This window comes from Bubalus kerabau, chromosome 1, assembly GCF_029407905.1.
Source record: "Bubalus kerabau isolate K-KA32 ecotype Philippines breed swamp buffalo chromosome 1, PCC_UOA_SB_1v2, whole genome shotgun sequence".
NCBI classification, from domain to species: domain Eukaryota; kingdom Metazoa; phylum Chordata; class Mammalia; order Artiodactyla; family Bovidae; genus Bubalus; species Bubalus kerabau.
Genome location: NC_073624.1, coordinates 220,761,875 through 220,774,867, shown reverse-complemented (window position 1 = coordinate 220,774,867; position 12,993 = coordinate 220,761,875). Strand labels below are relative to the sequence as shown.

The window sequence follows — 12,993 nt, the reverse complement described above, 5'->3', positions numbered from 1 at the left end:
TAAAAAGATTTTTCAAATAAACACACACCAACACTCACCCTTCTCCAGAATTCTGATATACTTGTATAATCCTCACAGACAACTGTAATACAAAGTACCCCCAACATGAGAACACCTTACATAAATTACATAACATATCCTATATCTAATATTTATACTGATAAGTAGTAGTCCTTATCACTGACTTTCTATTACAATTATTTTTAGTAAGTAAAGAGTTCATTTGCTAACCAATACTAAGCCCCCCAAGCAAAAGATTCCTTTGCTTACAGGAAGATAAGCCTTGACAAAATCTATATTGCCATATAGTCTTGTTAGTTGAAAGTTTTCTATAGTGGTTAAGGTATTTCATAAATTGCTGCCCTAAATGAAGAGTTTCTTTGAATATCAACATCTAACATAGTTAAAGTATCAACTTTCTCTTTCTATTGAAGTTCCTAGCAATTTCCATAAGGTTGCTAATATAATCTGATTAATTGGAAGAGTAGCAATAATTCTATTTATTGGCTCCAGGTAGAAAATTATATGATGTTACTGAAATCATATATGCAAAATAAATTAATTTGGAAAAGGGAAATATTGGTCTCCTCATAAGAAATATCTTATATTTTTGGTCAGTTATTAACTCAAATAGTTCATCTAGTCAAGGAAAAAGATTATGTACAGAAAAAAAGAAGTTTATTAACAGCTTCCTCCCCAGCAAAGAAAAATTTTAGTTATAAATCAAAGAGTTTATATTTCAAAACTAAATTAACTTGATTTTTAAAAAGCTGACAACTGGTAACTACAAATTCACACAATGATGAGAATGCCTTCTCCATTTATAGGACTTCCCAAAAGTAATTAGGTATTAGAAATGTTTAAATAATATGTTATAAATATATTTAAGAATTAAATATATGTGAGAATATATAGAAATAGAAAAAGCAATAAAAAGGGAAATTGGCATTTTGTCATATGAAATGTGGAATATTTATTACTGCCTAAGCCCATACTGTTTTTTCAAAAAGTGTAGAAAAATAGTTCTCTGTATTTGATATGAAGAGCACTATTGCCTATATCAGATAAAATGTATGGCTTTGTTGTAAAAAATGTATTAGTAAACAATAAAGTCAAGAGGGATGTTTATATCATACAGTATTTTTTAATCTAAAAACAAAAGGCAACAATAAAAGCAAATATCTTCTAACTAAAAAAAAAAAGGTAAGATTTTCCCAGCTGTGGGAATTCACAATTATTTCTCACCAATATAATAATTTGTGAATTGAAAAATAAAAAATAAGAGCATAATTAATCATTCCTCCATTTAACATTGGTGTTGGGAATTATGATACAGCTGCAAAATGGGACAACATGGACTAGAAAAAAGAGTGAAAAATTTCCTTAAGTAATAGACAAACTATATTAAATGAATGAGGAAAGGAAAATCAATACAAACATTATGTTTTAAAGTGGAAGAAAAGAGTTTATTTGTATATAAAAAATTCTCTAGGAGAATAACCAAGAAATTAGAACATTTGAAATATTTGAGCAGGTATATGGTGGAGAGTTCTGACAAAATGTGGTCCACTGGAGAAGGGAATGGCAAACCACTTCTGTATTCTTGCCTTGAGAACCCCATGCACGGTATGAAAAGGCAAAAAAATATGACACTGAAAGATGAACTCCCCAGGTCGGTAGGTGCCCAAAACACTACTGGAGAAGAGTGGAGAAATAACTCCAGAAAAAATGAAGAGATGGAGCCAAAGCAAAAACAATGCCCAGTGGTGGATGTGACTGGTAATAGAAGTAAAGTCCGATCCTGTAAAGTACAATATTGCATAGGAACCTGGAATGTTAGGTCCATGAATCAAGGTAAATTGGAAGTGATCAAACAGGAAATGGCTAGAGTGAACACTGACATTTTAGGAATCAGTGAACTAAAATGGACTGGAATGGGTGAATTTAACTCAGATGACCATTATATCTACTACTTTGGGCAAGAATCCCTTAGAAGAAATGGAGTAGCCCTCATAGTCAACAAAAGAGTCAGAAATACAATACTTGGGTGCAACTTCAAAAACGACCAAATGATCTCTGTTCATTTCCAAGGCAAACCATTCAATATCACAGTAATCCAAGTCTATGTCCCAACCAGTAATGCTGAAGAAGCTGAAGTTGATTGGTTCTATGAAGACCTACAAGACCTTCTAGAATTAACACACAAAAAGATGCCCTTTTCATCATAGGGGACTGGAATGCAAAAGTAGGAGGTCAAGAGATACCTAGAGTAACGGGCAAATTTGGCCTTGGAGTACAAAATGAAGAACGGCAAAAGCTAACAAAAGAGTTTTTCCAAGAGAACACACTGGTCATAGCAAATACCCTCTTCCAACAACACAAGAGAAGACTTTACTCATGGACATCACCATGGTCAATACTGAAATCAGATTGATTATATTCTTTGCAGCCAAAGATGAGGAAGCTCTATACAGTCAACAAAAACAAGGCCAGGAGCTGACTGTAGCTCAGATTATGAACTCCTTATCACAAAATTCAGACTTAAATTGAAGAAAGTAAGGAAAACCACTAGACCATTCAGGTATGACCTAAATCAAATCCCTTACAATTATACAGTAGAGGTGACATATGGATTCAAGGGATTAGATCTGATAGAGTGCCTGAAGAACTATGGATGGAGGCTCATGTACAGGAGGCAGTGATCAAGACCATCCTGAAGAAAAAGAAATGCAAAAAGGAAAAATGATTGTCTGAGGAGGCCTTACAAATAGCTCAGAAAAGAAGAGAAACTGAAGGTAAAGGAGAAAAGGAATGATAAAAGCAGCTGAATGCAGAGTTCCAAAGAACAGCAAGGAGAGATAAGAAAGTCTTCCTCAATGATCAATGCAAAGAAATAGAGGAAAACAATAGAAAGGGAAAGACTAGAAATCTTTTCAGGAAAAAGAGATACCAAGGGAACATTTTATGCAAACATGGGGACAATAAAGGACAGAAATGGTATGGACCTAACAGAAGAAAAAGATATTAAGAGGTGGCAAGAATATACAGAAGAACTATACAAAAAAGATCTTCATTATCCAGATAACCACGCTGGTGTGATCATTGGACTAGAGCCAGACATCCAGGAATGTGAAGTCAAGTGGGCTTTGGGAAGCATCACTATGAACAAAGCTAGTGGAGGTGATGGAATTTCAGTTGAGCTATTTCAAATCCTAAAAGATGATGCTGAGAGAGTGCTGCACTCGATATGCCAGCAAATTTGGAAAACTCAGCAGTGGCCAAAGGATTGGAAAAGGTCGGTTTTCATTCCAATCCCAAAGAAAGGCAATGCCAAAAAATGTTTAAACTACTGCCCAATTGCACTCATCTCACACACTAGCAAAGTAATACGCAAAATTCTCCAAGCCAGGCTTCAACAGTTATGTGATCCATAAACAATGGAAACAATGAGAGACTTTATTTTGGGGGGGCTCCAAAATCACTGCAGATGGTAACTACAGCCATAAAATGAAAAGACACTTGCTCCCTGGAAGAAAAGCTATGACCAACAAAGACAGCATAATCAAAAGCAGAAACATTACTTTGCCAACAAAGGTCTGTCTAGTCAAGGCTATGGTTTTTCCTGTGGTCATGTATGGATGTGAGAGTTGGACTATAAAGAAAGCTGAGCACTGAAGAATTGATGCTTGTGAACTGTGGTGTTGGAGAAGACTCTTGAGAGTCCCTTGGACTGCAAGGAGATCCAACAAGTCCTGAATATACATTGGAAGGACTGATGTTGAAGCTGAAACTCCAATACTTTGGCCACCTGATGAGAAGAACTGACTCATTGGAAAAGACCCTGATGCTGGGAAAGATTGAAGGCAGGAGGAGAAGGGGAAGACAGAGGATGAGATGGTGGAATGGCCCCACCAACTCGATGGACATGAGTTTGAGTGGACTCCAGGAGTTGGTGATGGACAGGGAGGCCTGGCGTGCTGTAATCTACGGGGTTGCAAAAAGTCAGACACAACTGAGCGACTTAATTGAACTGAACTGATTAAGTGGCTTGATGTTGGAGGTGGAATGGACACATTTAAAATATTTAAAATCATGAAATATATTTTATAATAAAAATGAATAAAATTAAGCCACTAGAGTTAAAAAATTTAAATTATAAATATCAAACTCACCATGAGTATGCCAAGGCTAACATTTAACAAGACTTGAAAGAGTCATTCAATGCACAAATATTACTAGAAACACTAATTCAATTTGTGTACTGTCAGCCTGCTTATTTAACTTATATGCAGAGTACATCATGAGAAACACTGGGCTGCAAGAAGCACATGCTGGAATCAAGATTACCGGGAGAAATATCAATAACCTCAGATATGCAGATGATACCACCCTTATGGCAGAAAGTGAAGAGGAACTCAAAAGCCTCTTGATGAAAGTGAAAGAGGAGAGTGAAAATGTTGGCTTAAAACTCAACATTCAGAAAACAAAGATTATGGCATCTGGTCCCATCACTTCATGGCAAATAGATGGGGAAACAGTGGAAACAGTGTCAGACTTTATTTTGGGGGGCTCCAAAATCACTGCAGATAGTGACTGCAGCCATGAAATTAAACGACATTTACTCCTTGGAAGGAAAGTTATGACCAACCTAGATAGCATATTTAAAAGCAGAGACATTACTTTGCCAACAAAGGTCCGTCTAGTCAAGGCTATGGTTTTTCCAGTGGTCATGTATGGATATGAGAGTTGGACTGTGAAGAAAGCTGAGCACTGAAGAATTGATGCTTTTGAACTGTGGTGTTGGAGAAGACTCTTGAGAGTCCCTTGGACTACAAGGAGATCCAGCCAGTCCATTCTAAAGGAGATTAGCCCTGGGTGTTCCTTGGAAGGACTGATGCTAAAGCTGAAACTCCAGTACTTTGGCCACCTCATGCGAAGAGTTGACTCATTGGAAAAGACTCTAATGCTGGGAGGGATTGGGGGCAGGAGGAAAAGGGGATGACAGAGGATGAGATGGCTGGATGGCATCACCGACTCAATGGACGTGAGTCTGAGTGAACTCCGGGAGTTGGTGATGGACAGGGAGGCCTGGCGCGCTGCGATTCATGGGGTCACAAAGAGTCAGACATGACTGAGCGACTGAACTGAACTAAACTGAACAAAATTTCTCAAATAGGGGCTTCCCTGGTGTTCTAGTGGTTAAGAACCTGCCCTGGAGCAAGTAAGCCTGTGGGCCATGACTACTGAACCCAGGCTAAACAGCTCTCTAGTCGCAACTACTAAGGCTGGCACATCCTAAAGCCTGTGCTCCGCAACAAGAGAAGCCATAGCAGTGAGAAGCCTGCGCACCACAACTAGAAGGTAGCACTCTCAGAAACTAGAGAAAGGCCAAGGGCAGCAAAGAAGACCCACCACAAACAAACAAAATCAAGCAAACAAACAAAACCAAATAATGGATAGTCAGTGGAGGAAAAAAGAGCAAGTTGATACGACGTGTTACAATATTTCTATGTTGTTACAATACTGGACTTTGACAATAAATGATAACACCAAGAATGTATCTTACAAGTATCTTCCTATAACACTTATTAAAATTTGAAAATTGAAATGTTCACTAAAAATTTAATTATGGGAACATTTTCTATGGTGAACTGAAAACCAGTGCTTTAACTCAAGCCTTTAAACCTCATAAAAAGGGCATTGTTACTGAAATAAACACTATAGTGCAAAGCAGTTGTCTTCAACAAAGTAAATTTTAATCATAACTGTAAGTATAGACAAATTAATTAGTACCAAGAGAATTTATACCTAAAAGGATACAATAACTACTTATAAAGCCATACTTTAAAAATGAAAAGAGAAGATAAAGGATATTAAATATTTAATATTAAATACATAACGAAAATCTGGAGAAGGCAATGGCAACCCACTCCAGTACTCTCGCCTGGAGAATCCCTGGTGGGCTGCCGTCTATGGGGTCGCACAGAGTCGGACACGACTGAAGCGACTTAGCAGTAGCAGCAGCAGCACATAACGAAAAATTTCTATAAGGTTTTTGAGACTCACTGTGTCCGTAGAGATGGGACCCTGAGGCAGGCTAGGACTGAAGGCCATAAGGTCGGTCTTGGGCGGCCCCTCCCCAGAGCACACCCTCTGTCGCCTCTCCTGAGAGTAAGACCAGCTCTCCACTGCGTTGGAGCACAGCAGCCTGGGCTTCCCGAGTCCACACGCGCCCTCGCTAGGCGGCGCCGAGCACCGCAGCGCCGTGTACAGCAGTAGCGTGAGCACCAACAGGCTGGATACCGCGCAGATGGCGATGATCAGATACACGTTCACATCCACTAACGCCGTCTCTGCGCCAGCTGCACCATACAACGCCCGCGAAGAGGCCATGGGCGCCTGGCCGCTGTCCTCCAGCGATAGCAGCACGGTGGCCGTGGCCGTCAGCGCCGGCTCGCCGTGGTCCTTCACCAGCACCAGCAGGCGCTGGCGCGGCGTGTCCGCCTCGTCTAGGGCGCGCGTCGTGCTGATCTCGCCAGTGTATAGCCCCACGCGGAACGGGCTACTTGCGCCACCCCCCACCGGCTGCAGCTCGTACGACAGCCACGCGTTGTAGCCCGAATCCGCGTCCACCGCGCGCACCTTCGCCACCACGTGGCCCGCGCCCACGGACCTCGACACCACCTGGCTCAGCGCGCTGGGTCCTCTGCCTGACCCGGGCGGCAGCAGCGCGGGCGCGTTGTCGTTCTCGTCCAGCACGAACACCTGCAGCGTCACGTTGCTGCCCAGGGGCGGCACGCCCGCGTCGCGCGCGCTCACCTGGAACTGCAGCAGCTCCAGCTCCTCGTGGTCTAGCGGCTGCAGCGCGTACACCTTGCCGCTCTCCGCGTGCACCGACACGTAGCTCGACAGCGCGCGCTCGCCCACGCGTCGCTCCACCAGTGAGTAGGACACCAGCGCGTTCTCCTGCGCGTCGGCGTCTCGCGCCGACACGGTGAAGATGTGGCAGCCTGGCGGGTTGTTCTCCTTCACGAATACGGTGTACTCTGGCTGCGTGAACGCGGGTGCATTGTCGTTCACGTCGGCTACCTCCACGGACACGCTGGTCGTGGTGGACAAGGCAGGCGAGCCCCCATCTCTCGCAGTCAGCACCACATCATAGTTCGCCAGGCGCTCACGATCCAAGTCGCTGTCCAGCACCAATGAATAGTAATTTTTGAAAGTGGACACCAGCTTAAAAGGAACATCAGGCGTCACAGAGCAGGTGACCTGTCCGTTGGCACCAGAGTCGAGGTCTGATAGACTGATCAGGGCAATGACGGTGCCCAGTGGAGCGTCCTCTTGCACAGGCAGAGATAGGGAGGTTATGACCATCTCTGGGATATTATCATTTTCATCCAGCAATTTCACTATTACTTTGCAGTGTCCAGTTAATGGGAATGAACTTTTATCAACAGCATCAATATTAATTTCATATAAATTACAGTCTTCGTAATCCAGTTTTCCTGTAACTGTTATTTCCCCACTATTAGAATTGATCGCAAATTTAGATTTTACATTGTCAAGAACAAGGTTGTTAAAGAGATACATTATTTCCTTATTAATACCCTCATCTGCATCTGAGGCGTTCAGTTTTATAACTAGTGTCCCATTCGGTGCATTTTCCAGTAATCTGACATTATAAACTGATTTATCAAATTCTGGAGCATTATCATTCGCATCCAAAACATAGATCAATAACTGAACTGTACCTGTTAGTTCAGGTTTTCCTCCATCAATTGCAATCAGCAATAAACGATGTTCTTGTGTTTCTTCCCTATCTACTGGTTTCTTCAAAACTAGTTCTAAAAAGTTTGTTTCCTCTTCGTTTGTTTTAACATCCAAGTCAAAATACTCATTTGCTTGTAACTTGTATCTCAATTCTGCGTTTCTTCCGATATCCATATCAGACGCGCCCTCTAGCGGAAACCGGGAATCCGCTCTTCTTGACTCTAGTATAAATAGTGTTTGTTCTTGTCGCAAGAACCTTGGCGGGTTGTCGTTAATGTCCTTCACCTCCACCTCCACATGGAACACCTGCAGCGGCCGGTCCACGATCACCTCCAGGTGGATGCTGCATTCCGCTCTCCGCCCGCACAGCTCCTCCCGGTCGATCCGAGAATTCACAAACAAAATGCCATTCTGCAGATTTACCTCCAGAAGGTCTCTGCGGCCTTTGGATGCAATCCGGAAGAGGCGAGGCACCAGCTCTACCAGCTCCAGTCCCAGGTCCTGGGCGATGCGGCCCACGAAGGTGCCGTGTTTGGCCTCCTCGGGAACCGAGTAGTGGACCTGGCCGCTCCCCGACTCCCAGGCTACGAGAAGCATAAGCGATAGCAGCAGACGCTGAGATCCTGGACTTTTTCTCTGAGAATATACCATCGCAAATTTGTATCAACTTTCAAATACCTATTGTACTACCATATAGCTCTTGGAAATTTAATTCCCAATTTTATACAATTTTGTATTTGCTCACCTTTTATGCTTCAGCAGCAGAGTGAAAAAATGGAGTGGCTCTTTTCCTTTCTCAGGAAAATAAACTCGCTGTATTCCTTTGTTGTTAAAAAAAAAAAAAAAAAAAAACTAAACTTGCGGTTTCCAGCGCCATCATGTGGAGGAAAGGGGAGTTATTTTACTTAGTTATGCTTTATTTACCTTACATTCGTTAAATATTTCCCAGTTTCAACGTCTCCTTATATTCCTTATCTCTAATCAAATATATAATTAAATTTTTAATAAAATGTATCAAATTTAAGTAAAATACTGCAGAATCAATACTACTCAAGTTGTGACACCCAATCTTTACTAGAATGATTTCTATTGGCCTATTCTGTATATTTAGGGTTTGTATACTTCCTAATGGACTTTAAAAGTTTTAGATTTTGTATATCTTTCCGTATTTAAATATTACTTACTAAAATTACCGATTTTTTCCTCTACTATTTTGATGGGATGTTTGTATATTAGTCTTTATATCACTCATAAAACAAGTTTATATTCCTATTTGCAATATTTAATATTGGCTTTTGTAATGTTATTTTCAAAGTAACAAGCTATTTGAATAGAATTCGTATCTGAGTTCCATTTGGAAGTCTGATTTTCAAATTGATGAAAATTTATTGATTTCCTTTTTCTTTATATTACTTACTTATTTTTAGTGTTAACTCAAAAACTGTAATGTGGACATGACACTATTTGCAACTTAATACATCTAGCACAGGACAGCATACAGACAAGCATTTCTTCAAGTTGCTATTACTGATAAATCAGATTGATATAAATTGTGAAAGCACATGTATTTTCTTTTATGTAGCAAATCAAAATCCTAATGTTGTTTGTGAGACATATAATTCTATAAAATATTTGAGTTCCATTAAAAATTGAAACATGGAAAGAAATCACATTATTAACAAGTTAACTCTTAATTTCATCTCATTCTACTGCTCCATTTTATTTGCTACATGGACTTGGACTTCACTTAATAAATATGGCCAATATAAAATAAACCAACTTTTCCTCTTAAAAAAGTTTAACTTTCTACTTAAGTATATACTCCCTCAGTTCAGTTCAGTCGCTCAGTTGTGTCCAACTCTTTGCGACCCCATGAATCGCAGCACACCAGGCCTCCCTGTCCATTACCAACTCCCAGAGTTCACCGAAACTCATGTCCATTGAGTCGGTGATGCCATCCAGCCATCTCATCCTCTGTTGTCCCCTTCTCTTCCTGCCCCCAAACCATCCTAGCATCAGGGGCTTTTCCAATGAGTCAACTCTTTGCATGAGGTGGCCAAAGTACTGAAGTTTCAGCTTCAGCATCAGTCCTTCCAAAGAAATCCCAGGACTGATCTTTAGGATGGACTGGTTGGATCTCCTTGCAGTCCAAGGGACTCTCAAGAGTCTTCTCCAACACCACACTTCAAAAGCATCAATTCTTTGGCGCTCAGCTTTCTTCACAGTCCAACTCTCACATCCATACATGACCACTGGAAAAACCATAGCCTTGACTAGATGGACCTTTGTTGGCAAAGTAATGTCTCTGCTTTTTAATATGCTGTCTAGGTTGGTCATAACTTTCCTTCCAAGGAGTAAGCATCTTTTAATTTCATGGAGGCAATCACCATTTGCAGTGATTTTGGAGCCCCCCAAAATAAAGTCTGACACTGTTTCCACTGTTTTTCCATCTATTTCCCATGAAGTGATGGGACCAGATGCCATGATCTTCATTTTCTGAATGCTGAGTTTTAAGCCAACATTTTCACTCTCCTCTTTCACTTTCATCAAGAGGCTTTTTAGTTCCTCTTCACTTTCTGCCATAAAAGTGGTGTCATCTGCATATCTGAGGTTATTGATATTTCTCCCGGCAATCTTGATTCCAGCTTGTGCTTCTTCCAGCCCAGCGTTTCTCATGATGTACTCTGCATATAAGTTAAAGAAGCAGGGTGACAATATACAGCCTTGACGTACTCCTTTTCCTATTTGGAACTAGTCTGTTGTTCCATGTCCAGATCTAACTGTTGCTTCCTGACCTGCATATAGGTTTCTCAAGAGGCAGGTCAGGTGGTCTGGTATTCCCATCTCTTTCAGAATTTTCCACAGTTTATTGTGATCCACACAGTCAAAGGCTTTGGCATAGTCAATAAAGCAGAAATAGATGTTTTTCTGGAACTCTCTTGCTTTTTCTATGATCCAGCGGATGTTGGCAATTTGATCTCTGGTTCCTCTGCCTTTTCTAAATCCAGCTTGAACATCTGGAAGTTCATGGTTCACGTATTGCTGAAGCCTGGCTTGGAGAATTTTGAACATTACTTTACTAGCATGTGAGATGAGTGCAATTGTGTGGTAGTTTGAGCATTCTTTGGCATTGCCTTTCTTTGGGATTGGAATGAAAACGGACCTTTTCCAGTCCTGTGGCCACTGCTGGGTTTTCCAAATTTGCTGGCATATTGAGTGCAGCACTTTCACAGCATCATCTTTCAGGATTTCAAATACCTCAACTGGAATTCTATCACCTTCACTAGCTTTGTTCATAGTAATGCTTCCTAAGGCCCACTTGACTTCACATTCCAGGATGCCTGGGTTTAGGTGAGTGATCACACCATCATGATTATCTGGGTCATGAAGATGTTTTTTGTACAGTTCTTCTGTGTATTCTCAGAGAAGGCAATGGCACCCCACTCCAGTACTCTTGCCTGGAAAATCCTATGGACGGAGGAGCCTGGTGGGCTGCAGTCCATGGGGTCGCTAAGAGTTGGACATGACTGAGCTACTTCACTTTCCCTTTTCACTTTCTTGCCACCTCTTCTTAATATCTTCTGCTTCTGTTAGGTCCATAGCATTTCTGTCCTCTATTGAGCCCATCTTTGCATGAAATGTTCCCTTGGTATCTCTAATTTTTTTGAAGAGATCTCTAGTCTTTCCCATTCTGTTGTTTTCCTCTATTTCTTTGCATTGATTGCTGAGGAAGGCTTTCTTATCTCTCTTTGTTATTCTTTGGAACTCTGCATTCAGATGCTTATATTCCTTAAATATTAAAAAATCATCTTTGCTTGTGAATATAAGAGGGGCCAGGAAATCAATGATTCTATTACTTAATGCTTTACATGTAAAGCATAAACTCCAAACACATTTTTTAATGTTGGTATAAGTCATATGTAGAATTAGATGTATTTTGTGTCCATGTATAAAGCAAATATTGAAAAGTGGTACTATAAAAACTAGCTTGGAAAGAAATAAGATTACTAGAAAATACAAAGTCAGTTGAAATTAATTTGCTTCTTAGTATTCAAAACAGTAATGTAAGGACATCAGATAATGTTACTGACTTTGTTTCTGATACAAGCTTTAAGAGTACATTTATCATTTCCTTTAGTTTTTGAAAGATTTCTTAGCATTCAGAACATCCAAACACTAAAAAAGCTAAACAATAATCAAATTTCAGAGCTATTTATCTAATAGTCACTTACAAGGATAATTTAAAGTATTGTAATATATAATAAGAAAAACATATAATATCTGAGTTGAAAATATCATCAGTTAATGTTGATTCACCTTCTATTATAAAACCATGATTGATGTGGATCTACAAAACTACAATAAAAAAATTTACTGTTGAGAAAAGTAAATATTAAGTATTTAAAAGCCAACTGATAGTGTGATATTAACAATGCATACATAGTATTTTACAGAATATTTTCAGTAAATATTTAAAACTTTAAAAAATATACTCAATGGATAAAATGCCATCAATAGTATCATATGCTTCTTTCAGCTTGTAATTTTTTCACATAAATATATACAGGAGAAAACAAGACTCTTGGCTTTTGAACTGTCTTCATATCTTTTAGATCGCAGAGTTTTAAAATTATCCCTTCCATTTGTCTTTCATTGCTCAACTCTTGTTTTGGAGGTTATTTTTTCAACAAGTATAGCCTCTTTACTTGTAATTCCATGAAATCTATAAGTAGAGGAAATTCTTTAAATCTTTTTCCAATCCATTCTTTCAATTAAATATTATAGATTATTACTACATAGTTTCTGGAAATTTTTCAGTTATACTTATGTATGCCCCATGGCAAAACTAAGACTCCTTTCCTGACAATGAATTTAGATTAAGGAAACCAAATAGTATTTTGAGGTCTCTCTGCTTAATTTACTCAGGAATATTCAGGAAGACAGTACACTAGAAAATTTAATTTTGTATTGGAGTCTAGATGACTCATTTCCTACAAAACTCCAGAATAAAATTTTAATAAGCTATATTTCTCACCTATGTGTAGAAAATTATGTAAGTCTACCACACTGTTGAGATATAACAGGTGAAACTGAAGCAATCTTTTAAAGGTTTGTAAACAGTTCATCCTCCTGCATCAAATATGAACAAAAAGTTTAATTATATGTAGAAAATAATTTATCCAGTTACCTCACATAATATGCATATGGTACATATTTTTACAT

At 39.6% G+C, this 12,993-nt stretch overlaps 1 protein-coding gene across 2 annotated transcripts; it reads right to left on the bottom strand.

The window, feature by feature from the left end:
- Window positions 1-5,505: 5,505 nt before the first annotated feature.
- LOC129633752 (protocadherin alpha-5-like) lies at window positions 5,506-8,846 on the bottom strand. Of its 2 annotated transcripts, XM_055555671.1 has the most exons (2): window positions 8,516-8,846; window positions 5,506-8,406 (listed from the first exon to the last, which is right to left on the bottom strand). In XM_055555671.1, the coding sequence occupies exon 2, from the start codon at window positions 8,365-8,367 to the stop codon at window positions 5,971-5,973; it is 2,397 nt and encodes a 798-aa protein (XP_055411646.1). In that variant the 5' UTR covers window positions 8,368-8,406; window positions 8,516-8,846; the 3' UTR covers window positions 5,506-5,970. The 2 variants fall into 2 exon arrangements, with proteins under 2 accessions (XP_055411646.1, XP_055411642.1); XM_055555667.1 differs by having other exon boundaries at window positions 5,506-8,846.
- Window positions 8,847-12,993: the final 4,147 nt, after the last annotated feature.

What these genes read in the sequence shown, in the direction of transcription:
- LOC129633752 (XM_055555667.1), bottom strand. Translation starts at nt 8,421, where the DNA reads ATGGTATATTCTCAGAGAAAAAGTCCAGGATCTCAGCGTCTGCTGCTA.